The 25767-nt window shown below is 48.8% G+C and overlaps 2 protein-coding genes across 3 annotated transcripts in view; both read right to left on the bottom strand.

Moving 5' to 3' along the window:
• Positions 1 to 16: 16 nt before the first annotated feature.
• LOC111154782 (zinc finger protein 436) lies at positions 17 to 8926 on the bottom strand. Of its 2 annotated transcripts, none has more exons than XM_022514692.1 (3): positions 8501 to 8926; positions 6202 to 6328; positions 17 to 3776 (listed from the first exon to the last, which is right to left on the bottom strand). In XM_022514692.1, exons 2-3 carry the CDS (start codon positions 6305 to 6307, stop codon positions 2524 to 2526), a joined length of 1359 nt encoding a protein of 452 aa, XP_022370400.1. In that variant the 5' UTR covers positions 6308 to 6328; positions 8501 to 8926; the 3' UTR covers positions 17 to 2523. The 2 variants fall into 2 exon arrangements, with proteins under 2 accessions (XP_022370400.1, XP_022370399.1); XM_022514691.1 differs by lacking the exon at positions 8501 to 8926 and adding an exon at positions 7130 to 7420.
• An 8823-nt stretch (positions 8927 to 17749) lies between these two features.
• LOC111154764 (transcription elongation factor A3) overlaps positions 17750 to 25767 on the bottom strand; it is a 37289-nt gene continuing 29271 nt past the window's right edge. Inside the window, exons 9-11 of the mRNA XM_022514656.1 lie at positions 22257 to 22403; positions 20327 to 20398; positions 17750 to 17861 (exon numbers count right to left, since the gene is read on the bottom strand). Of these exons, the coding sequence (XP_022370364.1) occupies positions 17853 to 17861; positions 20327 to 20398; positions 22257 to 22403 (228 nt within the window). The 3' untranslated portion in view covers positions 17750 to 17852. The remainder of the gene's footprint in view (positions 17862 to 20326; positions 20399 to 22256; positions 22404 to 25767) is intronic.

The raw sequence follows: 25767 nt of genomic DNA, 5'->3' as shown, positions 1-25767 counted from the left end.
CAGTGTTTTGATTTTTAAAAATTATACTTTTAATTATAGAATATTGTTAGAATACAGATGTAGACACTAGCATAACTGCGACCAATACCCTACGAAAAACTGCTCTACACACTTACTTATTCACTCACTCTCCACAACCATAGAAAACAGGCACAAAGTGTTCAGGGTATGTGCAGAAGCAGCCAGAGACTGGGGAGCAGAAGACATGCAAAAAGCATTAGCAAGGAGAGTCTGATGCATAAGTTCTACACAAAGTTCAACACGGCAAATGGGCAGCAGTTGGGAAAAAAGAGAGGAAACAGGAGGTCTGGCCCTTGCCCTTTTAACTTCCCAGCTGGAGTGTAGGCATATGGAGAGAAGGCTGGGGCACTTAGAAGCCTCTTCGTGAGCCACTCACCTCTAAGAAGCCAAAAACAGCAGCAGGAACAGCTTGGGGCGAGGCAGAAGAGTGGGGAAGAAAACGGGAGTGATATATACTTGGGTCATGAGAATGCTGTCTTCTGGGGCCACTCCAAAGCTGACGCCCACTGTGGCTCACAGAAACAACAGGAGAACTTTGCTAGTCATTAAAACCATTAGCAACACTGACACGGGAAAAGACACACTCGAGTTGAGTCATCTAGAACATGTAAGTCATTCAACAATTAAAATATGAATACCCACCATCGGCTAGATTTTTGTATAGAACACAAAACATGCTCCCTGCCCCAGTTTGTATTTCAATAGGAGAGGCAACATAATAAAGAAACCTCCTTCAGGGAGTGGTGTTGTTACTTTCAAGGCTGTGTCACTCACTGCAAAGGAAGCAGGCCCACACAGCTGTGGGTCCTAATGACTCATTTTAGTAGACTCCCCGAGAGACCACTGGCTCCCTTAACACACCAAGTCCCAAAGAGCTACGGCAGAAGTATTTTTCAAATGTTACAACACTCACGATAAAGCACAGTAGGAAGAACTTGGGGGCACTCTCAAAAATATATATTCCTTACTCTAGTCCCCTCACACTGCCACCCCCAAAAGCCTGGGTAAGCATCAACATCTGGGGTATTTCTTAATTCCTATGGTGGGCTGGGATGAGAGGATCTGACACTAACAGGTTTAAATTGGGTCAACTCTCATTTTAACTACATGTTTCTGTAGACTGAGAGGATGGAGATACATTCCTATCTAGGTTTATTAATTCCTTTTGAGTAGGCCAAAGAGAAGATAATTCAGTCTGAGAACAGGACAATCAATCTCTCTATCCGGTCATTGTCTCCCCCAATTGGCTGATACACAGAAACAAGTGCTTAGTTCTGTACAAAGACAGATCTTACAGGAGAGTGCACACTAGAGCACTAGTGTTTAAGTTTTTTCCTTAGAAAAAATGAAAACAAAAGGACATTTCTCACACTGAAGTTGTCTGTAGCTCTGTCATGATCAACATCACCCAAGAACATGCTAATTCTGTGTGAATACAGTTTCCGCTACTGGAAAAATTACAAGAATACATGTTTTACTGTACATTACACATGCCCTTATGCAAGCCAAGATGAACACTGGGATGTGGCCCTTATCAAATTCTAGAGTTAGCAGTATAAGGAGAATTGATCTAAAGGGCAGAGGGGGAAGAACACAGAAAGGACTGGTGGTATTCCTTGGGGAGGAATTCTGTGTTTCCTTCCCTGAAGTGGTCAATTCCACTTGCTCCTTACACTCCACCATCAGCATGGTCCTAGCTTTCCTTGAAGATATTTTCCCTACAATGTTCCCTACGGTGATTCCCAAAGAAAATGAATACATTCTGATTAATGGCGAGAACAACAGTGGGCATCTCTTTTGCTAAAGTCACCACCACTGATGAGTTCCTTGGTCCCCAAACCTGTGTCTCATTTTTCCTTTCAATCTGTATCTTCAGTTAGCTTCTCCAAAGATGCAAGCTTTAATAAAGTTAAATTAGAAACAGTGAGAAAAGTTTTGATCATTGCCTTCATCGTGCAGAATCCTGCTCTCAGGAAGATGGAAAGAGACAAATGCATGAGCAACTCAAGGAAAAAGCCTTTTGAAGGGGAAGATGTGTGTGCCCAACTACTACAGAGAGTGAATAGGTGTGGCAATTTGGGCAGTCTCTGGTTGTCTTTTTCTAAAGCAGCTGTGACCACCCTATTACAGTCCAACATTTCCCCTAGCATAGTTCTTTGGGCCAAGGATGAGAGAAATAACTTTGAAAGTTTTACTCCATTTCCAGGCCCGAGTATTTACCAGCATTTATCCCCTGGTCTTCTGATTCCCAGTTATTTGTGGGGTTGATTTTGATGAAGTACTTCATTAATATCGAATGAATAAAAATCATTACTTTGGAGGAAGAGATAACATTTCCCAGAGTTGTGGGTCAGAATTGCAAATGGCTTATCTTCTTTGATGTTTTAACCTGTGGCCCACATGGAAATTCAGTATGGTAAAAGAAGCTCAGTCTTGAGAGAGCTCTTGGATATCAAATAAAACTGTACTTTCAAATGAATCATTTCTTGTTAATTATAGGACTTAGTCAGTATGAACTCTCTTATGTTTAATTAGAGCTGAGCTCCGGCTGAAACTCTTCTCACATTCGGTACATTCATACGGCTTCTCTCCCGTATGAACTCTTTGATGTGTGATGAGGTTGGAGCTCTGAGTAAAACCTTTTCCACACTGTACACACTCATAGGGCTTCTCTCCAGTGTGGGTTCTCTGGTGTTTAATTAGATCTGACCTTTCACCAAAGCTTCGCCAACACTCGTTGCACTCATAGGGCTTCTCTCCAGTGTGAATTTTCTGGTGTGTGATGAGATGAGAGCTCCGGCTGAAGCTTTTCCCACAAGCATTACATTCGTATGGCTTTTCCCCAGTGTGGGTTCTCTGGTGTTGAACCAAGTGCGAGATACGGCTGAAATTCTCCCCACATTCATTACAGTGGTACGGCTTTTCTCCTGTGTGGGCTCTGCGATGGCGCACTAGGTCAGAGTTCTGACTGAAATTCTTCCCACACTCATCACACTTGTAGGGCCTCTCCCCCGTATGGACTCGATAGTGTTTGATGAGATCAGATCTCTCACTGAAGCCTCGTCCACATTCATTACACTCGTAAGGCTTCTCACCTGTATGGGTCCTCTGGTGCTGAGCTAGGTGAGAGCTCCGGCTGAAGCTTTTCCCACACTCCTCACACTCATAGGGCTTTTCCCCACTGTGTGTCCTTTGGTGCTGGATTAGGTGAGACAGCCGGCAGAAACTTTTCCCACACTCGTTACATTTGTGGGGCTTTTCTCCAGTGTGGATTGTCTGGTGCTGAATGAGGTGAGAGCTTCTTCCAAAACTTTTCCCACACTCATTACAGTCATAGGGCCTTTCCCCAGTGTGTGTTCTTTGATGCTGAATAAGATGTGAGCTTCGACTGAAGCCCTTTCCACATTCATAACACTTATAGGGTCTGTCTCCAGTGTGGGTTTTCTGATGTCGATTAAGGTCTGAGATCTGACTGAAGGCCTTTCCACAATGAGAGCATATATGATATCGGATGCCTGTGTGGACTTCCTTGTGAACAAGCAGATCAGTGACTTGTTGAAGAGGATAGCTTACCCATTCTTCTGCTGTTAAATCTCCCCACTGTCTTTCTGGTCTATCCCCGCTTTCAAAGGCCTCTTCATTTTCAGGATTTTCCTCAGTATTCCCGACAGGTCTTTCAGAGGCAGTCCCAAATTCTACATCTTCACTAATCTCTTGCTTTGGATTCACCTCGTTCTCACTCCTGATCTCAAAATCTGTAATAAAGGGTAAATAGTCATAATAATAATACTGGCAAATACACACAAAAAATTTATCTACTGTGTACCAGGCATTGTGCTAAGTTCTTTATCCCATTATTTCAACCACCCTGAAAGTCCAGCATTATGATGATTTCCACTCTATGATGATTTAAATCCAAGACCTGGAGAAGGGCAACACTTGGGTGGCTCAGTTGGTTAAGTGTCTGCCTTCAGCTCAGGTCATGATCGAGGGTCCTGGGATCGAGTCCCACTTAGGTCTCCTTGCTCAGCAGAGAGCCTGCTTCTCCCTCTGCCTGCTGCTCCCCCTGCTTGTGCACTTGCTCTCTCTGACAAATAAATTAAATCTTAAAAAAAATAAAATAAAATAAAGACCAAGAGAAGTGACTTGTGCAGGCTTATAAAGTAGTAAATGGTGGAGCCATGATTGAAACCCAGGTCTGTCTGATCACGGTTCATGCTCTGTACCACTAGAGTTAATGGTTCTTTAAGAAAATTATATATATATGTTCCTGGTGTTTTGAAAGAGAAGAGCCAGAAACAGAAAATATAAGAGACTCCATATTAGAATCTCTAAAAGCCAAGGGCCTAGATATTTTTTTTTAAAGATTTTATTTATTTATTTGACAGAGAGAGATCACAAGTAGACAGAGAGGCAGGCAGAGAGAGAGAGAGAGAGAGGGAAGCAGGCTCCCTGCTGAGCAGAGAGCCCGATGCGGGACTTGATCCCAGGACCCCGAGATCATGACCTGAGCCGAAGGCAGCGGCTTAACCCACTGAGCCACCCAGGCGCCCGGGCCTAGATATTTTATGTGTGATTGTGTTGTGTGTTATGTTCTTAACTTTTCAAGTCTTCATTATTACCATGTCATAGTTACTAAGAATCTACTGGGTTACTATGGAAAAAACACATTTTTGTCTGGCTATAGCAAGTCTTTAACTGACAGGAGAGGTGACTGCCAAATGTTACTTGCTACTTTCCAGTGGCCTCCTAGTATGAATAGAGGAGGGAAGGTTGGAGGATGCAAAAACAGCTCAGAACATTCCTGACATTAACTAAATACAGTCTGCAAATGAAAATGAAAATATATAACCACTGTCTACAAGAAACTTTCTACCAGACACTGTATTTTCCAAGTTGTGTTTCTTAGCATACTCTTCAACAAAGAAGTTAATAGGTATGCTGGAAGAAAAGGGTCCATGGATAAATTCATTTGGTACATGATGCATCCAATAGCCTCTTCTTAGAAATTCACATGGCATTTAACACATTAAAGGCTCTGACAAGTCTTGAGGTAAAGAAACCTTGTAAATATTATTAACCCAGTGCCATATTTATTTGGGAAAGGAACTTGTTTTGTGTGTGTGTGTGTGTGTGTGTGTGTGTGTGTGTGTGTTCTTTCATGCTTCCATTCTTCTAACAAGTGCTACTTGGGCTGGACCATAGCCATATAAATTCACATTTCTTTAAGATTCTCACTTCATTCTTTTGTTGGATTGAGTGGAATATTTGGATTAGAGACTGCAATACATCTAGGTAATTAACTTCATTTCTAGTTACTTTTCTAAAGGAAAGATCCAAGAATCTTGGAACATCAGGAAGAGCCCAAGTTTAGAACGAAACCCCTCATAGTTGCCTTTTGTTCTGGGAAAGGCTACAGAAATAAAGGTTTCCAAAAAAGAATTAGTCCTACTGAATGGCAGATGACCTAGTGAACCATACACAGTTGCTAACTTCTGTCAAGTGTTACCAAGAGACTAAGTGAGTCAAAGACCATTCAGCTCAAGAATATATTATTTATTCTAGTTACATCCACACCAAAGGATAGCCAAGAGTAGACAGGTCTGCAGGCCATCAAAAAAATTCACTTCCCTGCCTAATAGAATCTGTGATCATTCTATTCATGATTCTCCTGAACATTTGACACACTCAAAACCTACGATCAACTCTGAATCACCTCTAGACAAGTACCTGCTCCAGATAAATAAAGGACCTCAGCCAAAGCTAGGGCTCTGAAGCCAAAACTAACACAAAATTGTGGCTTTTTGCCCTCCCATGAACCTGGGTCAGAACTCCCCTCAATCTGGTAGTAAAATCACCATTTACAGGGGCATTTACATCCTGGCACGCACCATTATGTTAGACCTGTTTGGTCAGTGATCTGTACAAACAGGCTGGAGAAGGGTAGATGACTCAGGGCATAAGAAATCTGAATGTTTCTAAAATGGGCAGAAACAGTTTTTCTTTTTAAACAATATGACTGATGTTCCTACACGCAAAAGATTTGCCTGTGGACGGAACTCAAGCCAATAGCCAATTAATTGCTTTAAAAATCAAACAACTAGGTTGCATTGGAAGAGTTAAGCCATTTTTGAGAGTCTTGAAAATGTGGGGGTGGAGAGAGAGAGAATCCTTACTTACCTAATGAGACGACGTTTCCATAATTCTCCTGCATAACATCCCTGTAAAGGTCTCGTTGTGTAGGGTCCAGAGGTCTCCATTCTTCCCGAGTGAGGTACATGGCCATATCTTCAAATGTCACAGGTGCCTGAAATCACACAATGCTTCCTCATTACTTGGTGTCTGGAGGTTAGTACAAGTTTCTCTTCTTGAAATTAGAGACATGGCTAGAATCGTTGAGAACGCAAAAGGAATTAACTGAAGAGTGGAGAGAAGAAATGAGCAGGCAAAAAAAGAGATGTGGTAGAGAAGGAAGCCATTTACCAGCTGACTGCCCCGCTATTTCCATAGCCAGATGTCCCTGGCCACTCCAGAACTTTATCCTCTAGCCGTACTTTTCTCAGAACACATGCATCGCCTACATCATTCCATACCTTTACTCACAATGTTCCTCTTTTCCTGGAATCTCTTTCTCAGACTAGTGAGATCTTACAATTCTTTAAGGCCCTGTTCCAGTACAAACTGTTCTTCTGTGCCCCCAACCCCTGCTCCGCTCCACTCCTCCCTCGGACTCTCCAGCATTAATCACTCCCACTTCTTGGTTCTCACACCACGGCACTTTGGCACTTTGTTCCTACGACAAATAAAGCTGTTATCACGTCCTATTACGGTTAACCGGATGCGTCGTCTGTCTCCCTAAAGACTGTGAGCAGGGAGGGCCCGTTTCATCCATCTTTTGTCTCCCCAGTATTTAAAGGCATACAGCTGGTGTTCGATAAATGCTTGTCTGTGGCTATACTGGCCTGGTACTGAGGTTCCTGGAGGCAGAATACCGAAGCGAGTGAATTACTAATCCCAGGGAATTGCCAACAGGGATTTGCAGAGCAAAGAAACGCCGGGACAAGGTGGATAAGCAGAGGCAGGGTCCGAGAAGCCACCCCCGGCTTACCTGGGACCCAGCCATGAGCAGGGTGGCTGCCATCTCGGACTCAAGGATTCGCCTCCCAGAAGAGAGAGCAGGAAAGCAGCTAGCAGACAGCGCTAAAGGAGGCGAAAAGCAGGGCGTGAGGCACAGAAAACAGGCCCTGCCCACTCCCCAGGGCTGGAGTTCTGGCCGCCAGACGGGTGGGGAGGGCCCTGGACCCGGGCCGGGTCACTCTCCTCCCTGACCCTCGAGCGCGACCCGCCCTCTGTGTCTCCGCCACCGTAGGGTGGAGGCACTGCAGGAATTTACTAAGACAGCCCCCTGGCTCGGGCTCTCCCGGGCCGGGGGGTCAAGTCGATGCGGTCTCGGGGAGGAGGCTCTCAGCCCAGCCCACAGAACGCCTCCGCTCTCCCATCTCGAGGCTGGGCCCTTTCCGGCAGCTACCTCAACCAATCAGCGAGCAAAGCTCGCAAAACGCTCCGCCAATTAGATGGCGAACATTAGGCCCGCCTCTTGAGCGTGGCTGAGCACCCTATCACGCCTGCGCCTGCCCCCGTGGCCTGCCGGGAGTTGGAGTTCCATTCTGGCGTACAAAGGCCAGTCAGAGGCCAAAAACCAAGGAGGGAAAAGAACAAAAGGGTGAAGAAAGAAGCACGTCCTCCTAGCCAGGGCGTAGTATCTTCCGCTTTCTTCACTTGGAGACCACAGCCCGATTAAGCCAGAGACGTTGCCCTGCATCTCCTCACGACCTTAGAAGCTTATCTTGAGTCGGGCCTTAACTTCGACTTCGGGCCTAATTTAGACGCTGGCCTGTGTTGGGTTCTTCTGGGATTGGCCCTCATTTGACAGCCTGAGAGGAAAGCGGCAGCCGCCCACTCCCCAGGGGAGACTCAGCGGCCGCGCTGTAACTTTGAGCTCCGCCCACGCACTACGTCTCCCAGCAGGGCCTGCGGCACTCTCACCGGCTACCCAGACTACAACTCCCAGGAGACCCTGCGCCGCGGGTGTGCTGGCTAGTGCGGTACGCGGTTTGGCCAGGCGGTGTCCCGGCTCCACCGCTGTTAACCCTATAGGGGCATCCAACCTTGTCCTTCTAAAGAGGGCGCCCCTTGAGGGGCGGGTTAAGTTGCGCCCAGTAGAGGGGATGCGAAAACCCTGAGGGTATACAGAAGCGACGGTGGGGGATAGGGCGCCGAAGGAGGAGCGAGTCCGGCCTCAGGGCTGAGAAGAGTCGTCCTTATCATCCCTGATGGATTGTCTCCTAAAAGGATTTCTGACGGTTTCCTGCACGGATGAGTTCTTGGGCCTCTGAGCCCTGAGCCGGGCGGACCTTCAGTCCCTGACCGGCTGAAGGTGGGAAGCCGAAAAACCCAGCTGGGGAAAGAACAGGCTTACCTCCTGACCCGCAAAAGATCCACTAGATCGTCGGCTCCAAGATCTGAGAGGCCTCAAACAGATTCCAAATCCGCAGGCAGAGTTCTCTGAGACTTCGGGTGTTTGGAAGGATTCTGGAGATCACTGGCAGATCCCGGATATCTCAGCCCCGCAGGTAGATTTCAAATCCGTAGACTTGGCTGCAGAGCCCCGAGATCCGTAGGCGGATCCCAAAGACTCACAGACTCTCAGGCAGCTCAGAGAAACCACGGACTCATAGGCAGATCCCTGAGACCACAGCAGCTAGCCAAGAAACACCAGCAGCAGCTAAGCTGCATTCAACTGGAGTTCTTCCGAACGGAAGGGCTTGCAGCCTTCCCTTTCCCCAGCCAGGATGAGAAAATTAGACAATGGCAGCCGAGCACTAGGGAAAGCAGGCATTCTGCGTGGGGAAGAGCTCTGAGCTCGCTGTAGCCTTGGAGAGGGAAGTGATGGAAAAAGAATATAGCAGCTTATTAGGGACTCCCACCCTCTTCAAGTTATAAATATCCCCAGAACCTTGGCTACGTGCCCAGAAGCCTGTTGTCTCTAACTTTACAGGAGACTTCTCCGCCTGGGCTGGGAAAGGGGCTTTTCTTTTGTTTTGCAGATATATCCACCCACTAAGTGACTTGAATTCCCCCCCCAACCCCCAACATGACTCCGGGCTATGCTTTTATTAGTGAGTGTCCTGTTCCCAGTGCCCAGTTATTTATGGTTAAATTACTCAAGTGTCTAAAAAGAGCTAGGACCCTACCCAGCCCTGAGGCCGCTCTCCCACTCCCACTCCTCTTCTCATCCCCAGCTGTGAGGCTAGGAATTCTTTAGATAGCTCAGAATTATACCATCCTACCCCATCTGAAATTTATTTGGGTACCACACACACAAAAAAATAAATAAGAAGAAAGAAAGAGAAAAAGGAATTTTGGAAGGTCCCCGAGAAAGAGACGGTGTCCGCAGTGGGAAAAGCATGGGGTATCGAGGTCAGACAGACCTGAGTTGGAATCCTGGCTGTCTGTCCTTTAGAAAGTCATTCAATCTCCGCAGGCCCATTTCCCTTTCTGTAAGACAGAGCAATTGTCCCTCAGTTGGTGGTGAGCACTGAGTGAGGTGACATAAAGCACTACGCAGAAGGAACGCTCACATGATAGCTGTTACTATTATCTATCCTGCCTTTGGTGGCTGGGGTAGCGGGGAGACTTCCAGAAAGGCCTGTGGATATTTTCACTGGCTCAGAAAATCTGGGAAGTCAGAGTGGCCCAGGAGCTGTGAGAATCTGCTGGTGGCCTTCCCCTCACGTGGTGTTTCTGCTGGAAATCCAGAAGGGATTGGAAGTTGGGCCAGTTTGGTGGATTCAAGCAAATTGGTAGATTGAGCCCAGTAGAGCAGAGGTATTTGAGGCTGCCAGAACTCAGAAAGTGGAGGCCTCGCGCTCAGGGAAACTTCTCGACAAGGACAGGAGGTGGGGGGAGCTCAGTTCAGACTTCGGTGCAGTAATTGCACATTTCTAATTGGGCCTAAGGTGAGTTGAGCCCCTGAGCGTCTCAGCCCAGCAGGGCTCCCTTTTCATCCTTTCTCTGACAGATTGCTTTGTAAACTTCCTTAGGCCTTTCTCCCCCTTGCTCCAGTGCTCTAAGTCCTTCTTTGTCCTCTCACTGTTTCTTTTATTCCTCAGGCCTGCCTAGGGGCAGGACGACTCTCCCTCGGAGCCCAGCTTGGCTGCTGGCCTCCTTCTGTGAGTTAAGTGCTTCTCTCTCTCTTCACCTGGGACCCTTAGAGGGTGGAGGAGAAGAGAGGCTGAGAGCAAAGGGAAAGCCCAACTGCCTTTGGTGCCCTTGGGGAAGAAGGGGAGGAGAGACGGTGGGTGAGGGGCTTCCTGCTGCAGCCTTCAGCGGGACTCTGAGGGTTGGGGGGTCACTGGAGAAGGAGGTGGCTTCCTGCCCCATTGTTCAGGACTTCATTGTTTCTCAGGAATACTTATTGTATGAGAATTTTCAATAATTAACTTGGAAAGCTGCACGTGTTCCCATCATTCGGCAAACACTGAGCACCTACTGGGTACAGAGGGGGCAGCGGAGCCCCTCATCACAGAAAGGGGCCAGAAGAACCACTGGGCCAGGGGCTCCAAGTTAGGCTTTTGATATTATCTCCGAATGGGGTTAACGTTATGTCAGATCCACTGACCTATTTGATCAAAGACCCTCTTTCTGTGCCCTTAAGCTTGTTTCTTACTAACAAAGACTACTATGCCTGCGGAGCACCCTACGTTATTTTAATAAATCCTTTAATCATCTTGTGAGCAGCACAATTATGGTGTGATTTTTTTGTATTAGAAGCCATTAATGTATTAAACGTGGAAAAATAGGCCTCAGTATTTATTTGTGAACGTGTTTTGCCATCTTATTTTCAAATGTCCTAGGAGCATCAAGAAAAATCCAAGCGCCCCGGGTTCCTCTTGACCCCTGCTCCGAGCAGAGCACAAGGAGTTGGGGACACAGGGGACACACTCACTCCGGGTCGCTCGTTGTGGTCCAAGTGCCTTAGTATACGATGAGCAAGTCTGTGCAGAGGAGGGGGCGGACAGACAGCACAGGGCAGGAGAGGAGGCTTCTCAGAGGAGGTGACATCTGAGCTGGCTCGCAGAGACTGTAGGAGTCTCGGAGGTGGAGAACGAGGGAAGGCATTCCAGTCTTCAGAACAACATGTGCGAAGTCAGGGAGGCGTGAAAGGACACAACTTGTTCCAGGATGGCCGGGACTGTGCTGGGCTAGAGGAAGAGTGTGGGTGGAGTGGCCGGGGGAGGAAGCCGAGCAAGGACAGTCTCTTATGTCCCCTTGCCTGCCTGCCTCAGCCTTTGGCCTGTGGATCAACAGAGCTGGTGATGAGGTGCAGATGGGGGTCGGGGGTGGGGGCGGTGGCAGACTGGGGCTGACCTGGGGTGAGGAGAGCAGATGGACTTGCAGGAGGAGGGGGAGTGGAGAAGACTGGGAAGTTCCTTACGAGCTCCAGAGTTTCAGCTGGTTTTCTCCTGAGACGATCAATATTTTTCCCAAAAATGTAAACAATTGCATTAAAAACGTACAACAAACTTATCTAGTATGAGTTAGTCTACTTAAAAGCATCAGATAGGCCCCCCCCCCACCGAACACGCTTCCTGTGTCTCTCTTCGGTATCAGACACTGCGGGGAGACAGGACGCAGCCCCTCACAATGACCGTGGGGCTGCTGTGACGATTAAATGCGAGAATGGCGGCAGCACAGTGGCACAGAGGAGGGCCTGGGCACACAGGCACCATCATTGTTATGAGGGACGTAAAACACACCGCAGATGCTCTTGAGGTGAAGCCCTATTTCATAGTGGCTTAAGAGCATGAACAGCGGCCTGGGTTCAGTCCAGATTCTGTCTCCTGGAAGCAAATTACTCTTTGAACTTTGGTATCCTCAGTTTGTGAAGAGTATGATAATACGGGGCACCTGGGTGGCTCAGTCGGTTAAGTGTCTGACTTTGGTTCAGGTTATGATCTCAGGGTCCTGGGATCTGGTCCCACCCACATCAGGGTCCCCACTCACTGGGGAGTCTGCTTCTCCCTCCCCCTCTGCCCCTCCCCTTGCACGTGCTCTCTCTCTCTTTCAAATAAATAAAATCTTTTTTAAAAAGTATAATAATACAATTCATAGAGATGGAAAGCAGAATAGTTGCCTAGGGCTTGCCTAGGGCTCAGGGAGGAGGGAATGGGAATTTGCTTAATAGGTAGAGCGGTGCAATTTTGCAAGATGAAAATGTTCTGGAGATGGGCTGCATAATGATGGGAATGTACTTAACACTACTGAACTATGTGTGTACTGAAAAATGGTTAAGATTGGTGCTCATTTTGGCAGCACATACACCAAAAGTGGATCAATACAGAGAAGATTAGCAAGCCCCCCTGTGCAAGGATGACAAGCAAATCTGTGACACATTCCATTAAAAAAAAGCCCCCCCAAAAGGTTAAAATAATAAATTTTATGTTATCTATGTGTTGTCACAATTTTAAAAAGGGGCACCTGGGGAGCTCCTGGGTGGCTTCTTCAGTTAAGTGTTGACTATTGATTTCAGCTCAGGTCATGAGCTCAGGGTCGTGGGATTAAGCCCTGCGTGGGGCTCCAAGCTAGGCATGGAGTCCGCTTCAGATGGTCTCTTTCTGCCCCTCCCCCTCTGCATGTGTGCACACAGGCTCTCTCTAAGTAAATCTTTTTTTTTTTTTTTTTTTTTTTTTGAAGGGTGCACCTGGTTGGCTCAGTCAGTAAAGCATCTGACTCTTGATCTCGAGGTTGAGAGTTCGAGCCCCAAGTTGGGTGTAGAGATTACTTAAAACTAAACTCTTTTAGGGGCACCTGGGTGGCTCAGTGGGTTAAAGCCTCTGCCTTCGGCTCAGGTCATGATCCCAGGATCCTGGGATCGAGCCCCACATCGGGCTCTCTGCTCGGCGGGGAGCCTGCTTCCTCCTCTCTCTCTGCCTGCCTCTCTGCCTACTTGTGATCTCTGTCTGTCAAATAAATAAATAAAGATCTTTAAAAAAAAAAAAACTAAACTCTTTTAAAACACAAAACAAGAGAGTATAATCATAGTAACCCAGTTCATGGGGTCTGAGGGTTAGTGGGGGCAATATAAAGTAAGCCCCTCGACTCACAGTAATGACAAGCACTAACATTCACTGATCAAGTACTTCATGTCAGGTATGATTGTAACGAATCCTCACAACCCTTTGGGCCAGGTGCCATTACTTCCACCATCTTACAGAGGAAAGACAGAGGCATGGAGAAGTTTCATAATGTGCCCAAGATACCTGGGTAGTCAATAATTAATAGATGTTATCCATACTGTGAAACAAAGAAATCGTCACCATCATCACCATGGTAGAATGCAGCATAAGTATTCAAGTGTCACCACGCTATGGGAGTTCTGAGGACCATCTTTTTTTTTTAAAGATTTTATTTATTTATTTGACAGAGAGAGAGAGAGAGAGATCACAAGTAGGCAGAGAGGCAGGCAGAGAGAGAGGGGGAAGCAGGCTCCCGGCTGAGCAGAGAGCCTGATGCGGGGCTCAATCCCATGACCCTGAGATCATGACCTGAGCTGAAGGCAGAGGCTTTAACCCACTGAGCCACCCAAGAGCCCCCGGAGGACCATTTCTTATGGCCAGGGGATTAGAGACGACTTCACAGAAGATGTGCCTCTGGGAAGGGAGGCAGTGGAAGGGTCAACAAAAGGATTAAGAGGATTAAGAGGTACAAACTTCAGTTACAGCATAAGTCATGAAGACAAAAAGTACAGCACAGGGAATATAGTCAATAACATAGTTAATAATGCTGTATGGTGACAAATGGTGACTATACTCACTTGTCAAATCACTAGGCTGTACATGGGACATTAAGAATGTTTGTCAACTGTACTTCAATTAAAAAACAAAACAAAACACGCAGTTGAGGTGAGCCTTGAAGGATGGGTAAGATTAGGACGGGGAGAGGGAGGAGGAATCAGAATAGGCAGTCACAGCTGGGAAGGTCCACCAGGTTTTCAAGGACGGGGCAAGTACCTCCCACGGGCTGGAGTAAAGGGGCAGCAGAGGTCAAAGATAAGCCACCTAAGACAGGAGAGGAGCTCTGAAAGTCAAACTAAGGAGTTTGAGTTTTGTTTGCCCGCTGGAGGAAATCCAGGGGAGGTGACTGGGGTGGTGGGGAGAATGATGCTCAGAGCCAGGCAGGGCAGGGGCAGGTAAGGTAGGGATGCTTTGAGCTAGGAGGCCAGTAAAAGGTGTTTGCATCAGTACAGGAAAAAAGAAACCGTGAAAGAATGTTGCTAGTGTTGGGGGGGGGGGGCAGGGTTGAACAAGGGAGGGACAATAGAATCGGTAACTGACAGAAGAGGGCAAGGGGAAGGTCCGAGATGGTTCTAGAAAGCCATCTAGCTCACAAATATAAAAGAAGAGGGCACTTACAGAAAGAGAAGATGTGAGTTTAGTTTCAGATTAATTGTATGGAGAGGGCCAGCGTATTGAGAGGAGAAATCCAGATAGACACTCGGTGACGTAAGTCTTAAGCTAAGGGAATCTCAGGGCTAAAGACAGATTTGGTAGTGTGAATGAGCATACGAGGAAAGATTTCTCACTCCATAGAGACTTTCACATTCCTATAACCTTTAGAAAATATCTTCTAAGTTGGTCATAAGATCTTGAATGTATTTTGTTTTCAAGGTCTTTTGGCCATGACATTACGGGTGAGCAGTCCTCTCCTCCATCCCAAGCATGGCCTCTGTGTTTCACCTTCCCTGACCTTGCCTTTTTCCTCCTGTAAGGTAGCAGTCTCCCCTCCCCTGGGAAGCCTTCCCAGTGGCAGAAGTTCACACTAACTCCGTTGCAGCTCGCCCCCTCCTTGTCTTTGACATGAAGGAGGAGATGGGGTTAAACCAGGAGTCCCAGCCAACAGGCTTTGTGTAAGAACCGTGTGACACACGGCATGGCCAGTGTGGCTGGAGCACAAAGTATGGGGGCAGGGCAGAGGCCAGCCCTGTGGGGCCTGCTCCTGCGAAATGCAGTGCGGGGGAAACGGAAGGCCTAAAATGCGGTGGGTGGGGGGGCTATAATGTGATCAGATTTGTAATTTTGAAAAGCCTATTCTGGTCAGTGGAGGGAAGAGCATGGACTGGAGGGACTCCAGAGTGGACACAGGAAGACCAGTGGGAGGATATTGATGTCTGCTGATGAACACAGTCTGAGGCCTATTCATGCTTTTCTGTGTCCTTTTGTGAGCCTAGAAGTGTACCGCATAGATGTGCGGACTGGAGCCGACTTGTTCTTGTGCTGTTTCATCTGACTCATCTCCTTTGTAAACAGTAAGGTTACTGAGGGCGGAGATTCAGGGTGTGTATTTTTTCCTGTGCTGTAAGTCCCCATGACACCAGGAGCACAATGGGTATTGAGACTGTGACTACTGAAAGTCACCCCCACGGGGCCACCTGAAGCAGCCTGAAGTAACATTTATTGACACAGTTATAGTGATAATTGTAGCTTTTGGTTTCTAGACATTTGGACGGAGGATTCCATCATGCAAAGAAAAAGCTGGGTATCTAAACCCTTTACTACTCAGAGCATGGTGGGTGGACAGCAGCGTCAGCAACACCTGGGAGCTTGTAAGAAATGAAAAATCTCAGGGCGACTGGGCGGCTCAGTGGGTTAAGCATCTGCCTTCGGCTCAGGTCGTGATCCCAGAGTCCTGGGATCGAGCCCCGCATCGGGCGCTCTGCTCAGCGGGGAGCCTGCGTCTCCCCCCACCCCCCGCCGCCTACTTGTGATCTCTGTCAAATAAATAAATAACATTAAAAAAAAATGAAAAATCTCCAAAGAATATAAATAAATAAATAAATGTGAACCAAAAAAAGGCAGGGGGCACCTGGGTGGTTCAGTCGGTTAAGTGTCCAGCCCTTGATATCCGCTCAGGTCATGATCTCAGGGTCCTGTGGCTGGGACCCCCATGGGGCTCCCGGCTGGGCATGAAGTCTGCTTGGGATGCTCTCTCTACCTTTCCCACGTCCCCCTCTCCCCACCCTGCTCACATACACATTTTCTCTCTCTCTCCCTCTTAAAAATAAGTAAATAAAAGTTAAAAAAAAAAAAAAGAAAGAAAGAAGAGAAATATCTCAGGCTCCCCTCCCCCAGCCCAGACCCAATGAATCAGAATCTTCATTTTTAACAGGATCCCCAGGGGATCCCGGCCAGTTTTAGAAGCACCTGGCTGTGTAAACAACAGGGCTCCACAGTCCCGGGGGGGGTCATACTCGAACCTCAGGTACGGATGGCATTTATCCATCCTGTCCAGCGTGGAAGACCGCTTACGGTTTCTTTCCCTGCCAGGCTGGGCATTCCTGGAAGGTAGGGGCTGAGCATTGCGTACGGCCCCGAAGCTTCTACAGCTTCGGGTACAATGACAGGAAGCAGAAGACCAAGGTTTTGGTCCTGGTTCTGCCATTGATAAGCTGTGTGTGTTTTACCTTCTGAGAGAAGATTTTCCATCCTTCCAAAGGACACGGCCCCTCAAACCTGACTCGGGGAGGGCTGAAGACGGTGGCAGATTTCCCTGCACTGTTTCCTTACGGGTTTCATCTATAGGAGGAGGCACGTGATGGGTGGAAGGAGGAAGGCAGGAATCAATCCCAGGGCGGATGAGACCCGGGCATATAAGGAACATGGGCAGAAGTTACTCCTAACAGCTGCCCTGCTGAGGGAACTAAGGCAGACAGAAGCCAGCCGCCTCTGCACCAGCACCCTGTGAGGTGGGCACTCACGCCGCTCCCATAATCACAAGTAAGAAAGCGGCTCAGAGAGGTTGAGTGACTTGCTGTCAGGAGTTCACAGGCTTCTGTACTGAGGCCATTTTAGGAAACACAGAGTCTAGGAGGCTCAGCCTGGGACTGTCAGAAGGCTAGGGACAGTCCGCGACTGAGATCCAAGACGCGCCCATCAGACCCGCTCACGAGACTTTTCCAGAAGGTTCTAGATTTGCCTAAAGTTCCTCCTATCAGCTTAAAAAGCAAGCCAGTGTCATTGCAGGAGGAGCACGACAAGTCCCCTTGTGCCCTGCAGACTTCCTCTGAAGCTTGAGCCACAGATGGAGCTGTGAAGAGCATATCACCAGGGCCTGGGCGGGGTCCTGAGCCCCAGGATCTGCAGAACTTGGGCACTGTGGTACCCTTTGCTCAGAAAGCTTGAGCTCAAGATGATCTGTTCCCTGCTTAGAGGTTCCCTGCTCTCCAGGTCTGGAATCCTGAAAAGGCCCTGAAGTCAGCTACAAACAGGGGATAGCAGAGAGTCTGGGAAGAGATCTTTCTATATAGTGTGGGAGTCCCATTTGCCGATGCCAAGCTGGGTCCCAGCTGTTCCACACATGTGCCTCTGGGGCGGGAGTGGGAGTGGGGTAAGATTTGTGTCTGGCTGGTATTTTTCAACTCAGAAAAAGCTGAGGTCGGGATGTGAGGGAAGGGACTCAAAGCAAAGGACTGTCAGCCCACAGTCCAAGACATGACACCTTAGCCTTGAGGCTCTGAAATCTGAGCTTCTGCAAGAGGTTTGTCGACACAGACTCTTAACATCATACCCCAAATAGGCTCCTCTGTTTGTGGATCGATTTTAATAACAGATTATTAGTTTACAAAACAATTCTCCCTCTGATCCCTAAGAGCCCAGTCAGAGTTCAGCAATTTTCTTCATCTTAATTTTTATTTTTTCTCCAGCTACAATGGTTTAGTGCTTTCTCTTTGTTCTTCCTCACCTTGTTCACTGAGATCCTGGCTGGCGGTTCTATCAGCAGAACTACAAAACCAAAAAGGCAATACAATTTTAGGGCTCTCCCTATGGCACCCAAGGAAGCAAGGGGTGTGGGGGGGAGCGGGGGAGACATGAAATAGAAGGTAGTATCTGGAGCCACAGAAACCAGAGTCCAAATCCCAGCTCTGCCCTTATCAAATAAGCTGTGTGGCCTTGAACCAATCACTCAAGTGGGAAATGGGATCATAATCCTGGCCAATGCCAGAGGCTAACAGGTAATAAATAATAGGAAATTTGATGCCGGGCATGTAGTGGGCTTTTAATGCATGGTCAAAAACATCACTGTGATTATTACTAATCAGTTGGCTAGACTCTAGACCTCTCACATGGCAATGGACACCATGTGACAGTGGTGTCAGGAGTCATGTAGCTGCCATCTCTAATGGGCCCTGTTGCTCCAACTAGCAGGCATGAAGGGAAAGGAGCTGGATTTGGAGCATGCATAATGTCCTTTTCCCAATAGTAATAATCACAAGAGCTACTATTTTTTGAGCCCTTATTCTGAGCTGAGCCATACTACATCCTCATGGTCAACCCTGTGAGGTAGGTACCATCTATCTCTCCAATTTTCACAGGCAAAGAAGCAATTCAGACAAGTTAAGTGACTTGCTCAAACTCCCATAATACTGGTAGGTATTACCAGTATTATGGTAATATTCAGAATAATAAGAACGTGGTTTCTATGTGCCAGCCCATATGTGCTCAGGGCTTTTTTGTGGTATGGTTGTACAGGTTGTGCACTGCACAAGAGAGCCTGGCCCTAAGGCAAGTTGGGGCTGAAACTTAGCTCCTGCCCCGTTTGCCTAGCTCTGTATCCTGGTGCAAGGCTATGTCTTGTGGAGGCAGTGAGACCTTTTTTCAATTTGACAAAGATACCATACGAGCTATCAACTGTAAATAATAAAGCTGTTAATGATTTGTTTATATTACCTTCTCTAATTCCTCAAAACAGCTCTGTAGGCTAGATATTAATACTCCCTTTTTATAGATGAGGGAATTCAGGTCTGGAGAGTTCAGGTCACTTAGCAAAGTCACTTTGTAAGTCGATAAAGCTAGAATCCGAACCTGATGCCAAAGCCCACACTCTAAACCACGAGGCCACAAAGCTGGTCCCATCCCTAAGTGCTCAATAAGTGAATAAAGGAAAAGTACACAATCATCTGACTTTTACCTTAAAAAATATGGCAACTCTAACGAGGCCCCAGGGCTATCAAGGCCCTTAGTAAGATTGCAGAAAACTCAACTGATCAGGAATTTGGAATATTATCTTTCAGTGCTCCGAACTGTGTGGCTTTAGGCTCGCTAAGTGTTTTTCAGGAGCTCAATTTCCTGGCCTGAAAGTGAGAGTAATATTGTAAGGAACAGTTCTCATAATTGTTCGCCAACTGTGTGTGTGCATATGCAATAATCTTCACCTCCACCACAGGAGAAGGCATTACCATCACCCTTTCGCTCAGGGAGGTGAGTGACACGCTCAGGGCCACACAACGAGTAGGGCAGAGTGGGACCTACAACCAGGGCTCCCAACTCCAGCCAGTCTTGGGCTCCTTGCTAAGTACCTCCGGACTTTTGGAGCACCTGCCAGCTACCTGGAGGTCCAGACACCGCACCACGCATGTGCAAGTCAGACGGTACTGGAAACTGACATTAGTCACATGATCACACTGAGTGTTTTCAGAAGACGACGTGGCAGGAAGGAGCACTCTGAGAGGAGTCTTTGCTTGGCTCCCATGCCTGAAAACAAAACCTCTGCCTTTGCAGGGGCTGGGACAGCCCAGATTACAGTCTTAGGTGACATGGGGCTCTCCCAGAGCTGCCTTATGAAAGGAGGATGACCTGGGAGGTATTTGGTGGCAATGCCCCCTGACAGGGCTTGGCCTTCCTCTCATCCCTGGCTGTGGCAGGGCTCAAAGGAAATCCCATCTGTGAAAGCACTCTGCAAAGAGGTACCGTCCGAAGGCAGAGTGCTGTTGCTTTTCCTCCCCTCTGTGGATCTCACGAGGCTGACTGCACCTGTGCTCAAAGGACAGACTTGCCCACCCTGTGATAAAATGTGAGCTGCAGGGCACCTGGGTGGCTCAGTTGGTTGAGCGACTGCCTTCAGCTCAGGTCATGATCCCGGAGTCCCGGGATGGAGTCCTGCATTGGGCTCCCAACTCCATGGGACTTCTGACCTTCTCCCCTCTCATGCTTTCTCTCAATTAAATAAAATCTTTTTTTAAAAAATGTGGGCTGCGGCTCCCACCTGCTGCTGGGTGCCTTCTGAAACAAAAACATGCACACGCACCCTCTCCCCGCCTCCCCGACAACCACCCGCCACTATCTCCAGCTCTGCAGACCCACTCTGCACAGGCTGGTCGGCCCCCCTTCTTGACTGTGGGTATAGGACTCCTTATGTGGGGCAGCAGCTGTGGACGACAGGGGAGGGAGAAAGTGACAGACATACAGACCTTCCAGCGATTGCCACATTCATTGCATAAGACAAAGGTAGTCATGGGCTCATCAGCACTGCGTGTCTGCACCTGAGAGAGAGAAAGAGAGAGAGCTGGACCACTCAGGAATCCACCCTCATGCTCTAAGACCTGCCACAGCTCCCACTGTCTGCAGCAGTAGGTACAAATCCCAGAGCTCGGCACTGTTATTCCCGCCCCCCTCATCACGGAGAGCTCCAGAGTGTACACCTCCCCTCCTCAGGGCCATCAGCTCACCTCCAGGGCCCCACTGGCTCAACCAGCCCTCTGCCCTTTTGCTTTTGTCCTTCATCCTTCAGAACGGATCACTCTTCTCTTGCCTCAAGGCTCATCTCCCACAGGAGTTATTTCCTAACTCGCCTCTGAAAATACCCCTTCGGCTGGGCCTCACTGATCAGAACTTCAGGGAGCTAGAAGCGCCCTTAAAGATCATCTAGTTCATTCCTTTATTTATTTGTTTGTTTAAGTGGGCTCCACGCCCAGCTCCCAGTGCGGGGCTCAAACTCACAGCCCAGAGATCGAGACCTGAGCTGAGATCAAGCAGGGATGCTTCCCAGGCACCCTCCCCCTGCCCCACCCCATTCCTTATGATGTCAGAGGTGCAAGACTTGAGGCCCAGAAAGGAAAAGCAAGTTGAAGGTCAGCGGACCCCTGGGACACTCTAATGTCCTATTTCCCAGTTTCTCACGCCCTTGACCAAACCAGGAATATGCAGGAATCGGGCTTCCCCCAGCAAACCCCTTGCACTTACAGACTGAACAATTACCGTTCTGATTGTCTACAGCCAACCCTGGGTGCGTGTGATGTGTTACTTTGCTGACACCCGGCTCTGCTGTGATGTCAGCTGGGAGTCTGTGGGGGGAGGGGGAGGGTAGTCACCCCGGCTCCTGTGTGACCCCTGTGGTGGGCCAGGAGGGCACAGCTCAGCCCAGCCTCCTTACTGCAAAGCAGTAACACTGGAGGGACGATAACACTGGGGTTTCTCTGTGCAGAGCAAACTTGGCTAATGGGTGGTTTACTTCTGGTGGGAGGCAACGCACAGGAAACACATCATTCCACATGGAAATGGGCTTAGAAAAAAGCAGGAGGCTTGCACAAACATCTCTGAATTCCTGGACGGGAATGCTTTGAGAGACTCTTCCAGAACGGCAAGGCCGGCTGTATTTCTGCAGTGGCACGAGGGCACACCAAGGGCAAGGTGCTCTTGGTAAATCTTGCTTGCCCAGCAGATGGTAGAATGAATAGAGTTCTAGAATGACTACATACAAATTAGAATCCAAGAAGATTCTAATTTGCCCCAAGCCCATAATATGGACAACCCAGAAACAGAAGGTGATTCTTGGGTTTTAAGTCCTTCAGTGGAGGGGGTCTCCACAGCGTTCTGTGACCCCTCCATGCCAGGACAGTGGTCTTCAGCCTTAGGACTTGAGGCAACATGCCTTCAACTCGCTGGCCACGTTGGTTATATTTCAGGCAGGCAGAAAAGTCTCAATCTGGGTTTGTTACTATCCCTGCCATTTAGGACTGTCTTGGCCACCTTGGACAAAGTTGCGAAGCTTAACCCTGTCTGGGCCTCAGTTTCCCTATGTAGGAAATGAGGGAACCAAGTTTTCTATTGCTAAGTTCCTTTCCAACGATCTGTGATTCTACAGAAGTCCGTGCCTGGTAAGTCTGGTTCCTCCTATTCTTGCTTCAGGGTGGGTTAGAGCTTGTTGGCCAGGCCTCAAAGACGCCAGTCTGGGTGATTCTACGTGCAGGAGAATATTTTCTAGAAGCCACGGGAACAGCAAGACTTGGGTACAGCAAGACTTGGCCTTGTCTCTGCAGCCCGGAGTTTTAGTCCTTTCTCCCCCCGCTCCTCCCGAAGCTGCCTTTCCACCTCGGCGCCCCTACAGCCCCCGTCCCACACCTGATTATAGGTACAGTTCTTCTTCTTGCATTTGCTGCACTGGAAAAGGTCAGTGGTGGTACCGCCCGTCTTGGCCATCTGGTGCTCACGGATAGCCTCCTGGGTCATGGCGTTCCTCAACTCCCTCAGCTCATCGCTGGCCATTTCCTGGAGAGAAAGGAGTCTGCCCTTCAGGGCTACAGAGTCCCAGGGACCCTGGCCCCTGCCCCACCCAGTTTCTAGAGAGCTTGAACAGGAGAGGGGAACATGCTGGATTGAGAACAAGGAGCTGGAGGGAGGCCTGGACTCCGGGCCTCGCCCCAGCTTGGAAAAGGCTATACCCATAGAGTCCGCATCCTGCTTTGGGTGGGAAGGCAAACCTGTAGGCTCCGACTGGGCCCAGAGCAGGAGGGTGTGTGTGGGAGAGCAGAAGGCAAACAGCTTCCACCCCAGGGTCAATAGCTTGTGTACATTTCCTCAGATCTAGTGCTCACACCCCCTGCCAGGGCCTTAGGTAGCCACCTGAGCCCTCCTGCTTGAGTTGCCTGGATTGTGACCCCCTGATCTGCGCTGTTCCCCTTATCCTTCTGGTCTGGACTTGACCCAGTGCATGTCCAAACTGCAATCATGGCCTAGTCCATTCTGCCTGCTGGGAACCTTGACTTGCTGCGGCTGCCCTGACACCCATAGGACCCGCAGCTCCTGGGTTCACACAGCTAACTACTTCTCTGCGTCACAGAACATCTTTCTCTTCAAGCTCCTATAGAACAGTCTCCTGTCTCCCGTCCGCTCACCACAGACACCCAGCATCTGCATTATCTAGGTCCTACCTTCATCCATCTCCCTGGCCACCTGACTCGCCTTTCAACCCCTGCCAGAGGACAGCAGACGAGGGGACACTCAAACTGGAGAGAGCTCTAGGTGAGGTTGGTTTGGGGAAGGGAGGATGGCCGGAGCTAATGTTCAAATGAGAACCTGGTGTGGGGTAAACATTTCCATTGTCGCTATCTATTCCCGACTCCTTAAACTGTGGAAAAACAGTTTTGGCACAAAAGTTGGAAACTGCAGTGTGCCGATCGCTGCTTTGTCACCACTCGGGCTTCCTGATGAAATGTAGAGACCTCTGAATGCAAAATCCTAAGGGCAGGCCTGGGGAATTTTACTAGTGCCCTTAAGTTATTCTGGTCCTTGCCAATGTATAAGTCCAACCATATTCAGTTCAAGGACTAGGTCCTAACTGTGGGCAGGGGTGTACAGAAAAGTCAACCTGGGGCCATGTAAGCAAAAAGCAGCTAACTGGGGCGCCTGGGTGGCTCAGTGGGTTAAAACCTCTGCCTTCGGCTCGGGTCATGGTCTCAGGGTCCTGGGATCAAGCCCCGCATCGGGCTCTCTGCTCAGCGGGAAGCCTGCTTCCTCCTCTCTCTCTGCCTGCCTCTCTGCCTGCTTGTGATCTCTGTCTGTCAAATAAATAAATAGAATCTTAAAAAAAAAAAAAAAACAGCTAACTTTCATTTGTGGGGAAATCCAGAACCTAAGGCATTCATTCGTTCGAAGCGTACTAGATGTCAATTTACTGAATGACTTTGACTGCATTTGCAAGCTGGTGAACGGGCCTCGGGCTCACAGGAGCCTGATTTGTCGCGATCGCTAATTTCCATAGTGTAAATGCTCCTTCCACGGCCAATTTCAAGCTACTCATGTGGGGTAATTGAGCACAGAGCTAGGAACAGCCACACAGGACCACCTCTCTTGAGCTGGCTGGCAGGCCCTGACCACTGGACTGCCCGACTGCTGCTTCTGAGCCCTAAGGATTCAGATATGCAGATGGGCCACCTGCCCCTAGGTAATGCTAATCTGGTAGAGTCGCCAGGTATATAGCCAGGATTGCGAGATAGCAGAGCAGGTGCTTAAGGCGGAGGTACACACAGCACAGGCGGAAGCCCACAGTAGGGTGGCTAACTGCTCCGGGGCAGGGAGTCTCATTGAAGAAACTGACACCTTAACTAGTCTTGAAAGATAAGCAGGAATTCCCAAGGGAAACAGCAGTTCTAGAGAAAGAATAGCAGACACAAAAGAACAGCTGAGATTAACACACAGTGGGAAGGGTGTTTGGGGGGGGGTGTTCAAGATGGGAGATGTGGCGGGCGGTCAGATGGTGGAAAGGGGGTCTTGTGTACCAGCTACGAAACAGAACAGAAAAACACGCGCTAACCAATCCATTTACCTGTCTCCACGCTGCCTTATGGAGGAGGCCGTGTCAAAGACACATGGAGTAAACACAGCACGGTAGTTTAGTACAGCACTGTAATAAGATAGGGCATGAGGGCGGGGATAGAGCGGGAGAGGATACTGGTCTTCTGTGTACGCATCTTGACAGGAGGAACCCCAAAAGTGAACCCTATGAGTAGGAGCTGTGTGGCTATGACATGCCAGGCACGGGTCTCAGTCCCGGGTGAGCAGTGCACAGACAGAACCCCCCTCCTCACGGGGCCAAGGGTATAGCCACTCAATGGCCCTAAAGAACATCTCAGAATCAACTCCATTCTGGGATGTTCCTGGGCAGAGAAGAGAAGAGGGAAAGAAGACTGAGGGAGGAACGAGGGAGACATGGGATACAGAGAGGGACACCCATGTACAAGGGCGTCCGCTCTCCCAGGCTCTCCCTGATGGACGCTCCTGTCTCCTGAGCCAGAACATAGCAGGCTGTCCAACCTCAAGCTGTTACTGTTCTTACTAGATCAAAAATGGTCTTATATTTCTTTTTTTAATTTTAAGAGATTTTAATTATTTATTTGAGAGTGTGAGAGAGAGAGAGAGCAAAAGAGCACAGAGAGAGAGGGAGAAGGAGACTCCCTGCTAAGCAGGGAGCTAGACCTGGGGGTTGATCCCAAGACCCTGGGATCATGACCTGAGCTGAAGGCAGACACTTAACCGACTGAGCCACCCAGGCGCCCCTGGTCTTATATTTCTTACAGAAGCTTCCTGCCTGGGACCAAAGAGGATCCAAGATGAAGATCTCCTCTCATTTGATGCCTGGATGGCAGGCAGAGGGTAGGGTCCTTGGTGCCTGGCCCCATGGAGGGCCTGCTAGGTTCTCGGCTCGCTCCTCTGGGTCTGGTCAGACTCTTCTTGGCCATGGGTTGACCACCTGATTCTCTTGCTCTGTCCTAGTGAATAGTCCCCGTGTGGAGCCCGCATGTTGGGCTTGGCCAGTTACTTTGCTGGGATGTCTGGGGCCTGTCTTTGTCTTAATGCAGATACTCAGCTCCATTCTGACCTCTAGCTTATGGGAACTTGCTGGGTTTGGCTCGAACCTGTGTCTATACCTTGCTCTTGGTTCTCCTGGGCCTGGTCTCCCCATGCCTTGGATTGCCTGGAAGAGTGTCTTGATAGCATTCCTACAAGGCACACGCATAGAAGTAGGGCTCAATCCCGGGACCCTGAGATCACAACCTGAGCGGAAGGCAGGTGCTTAACCCACTGAGCCCCCCAGGTACCCAATACCAGCTATTCTGAATTAAGCCAAAAGAGA

This window comes from Enhydra lutris, unplaced genomic scaffold (assembly GCF_002288905.1).
Source record: "Enhydra lutris kenyoni isolate GAN:26980312 unplaced genomic scaffold, ASM228890v2 scaffoldscaffold38, whole genome shotgun sequence".
Lineage (NCBI taxonomy): Eukaryota > Metazoa > Chordata > Mammalia > Carnivora > Mustelidae > Enhydra > Enhydra lutris.
This window is presented reverse-complemented; position numbering and strand designations above follow the sequence as displayed.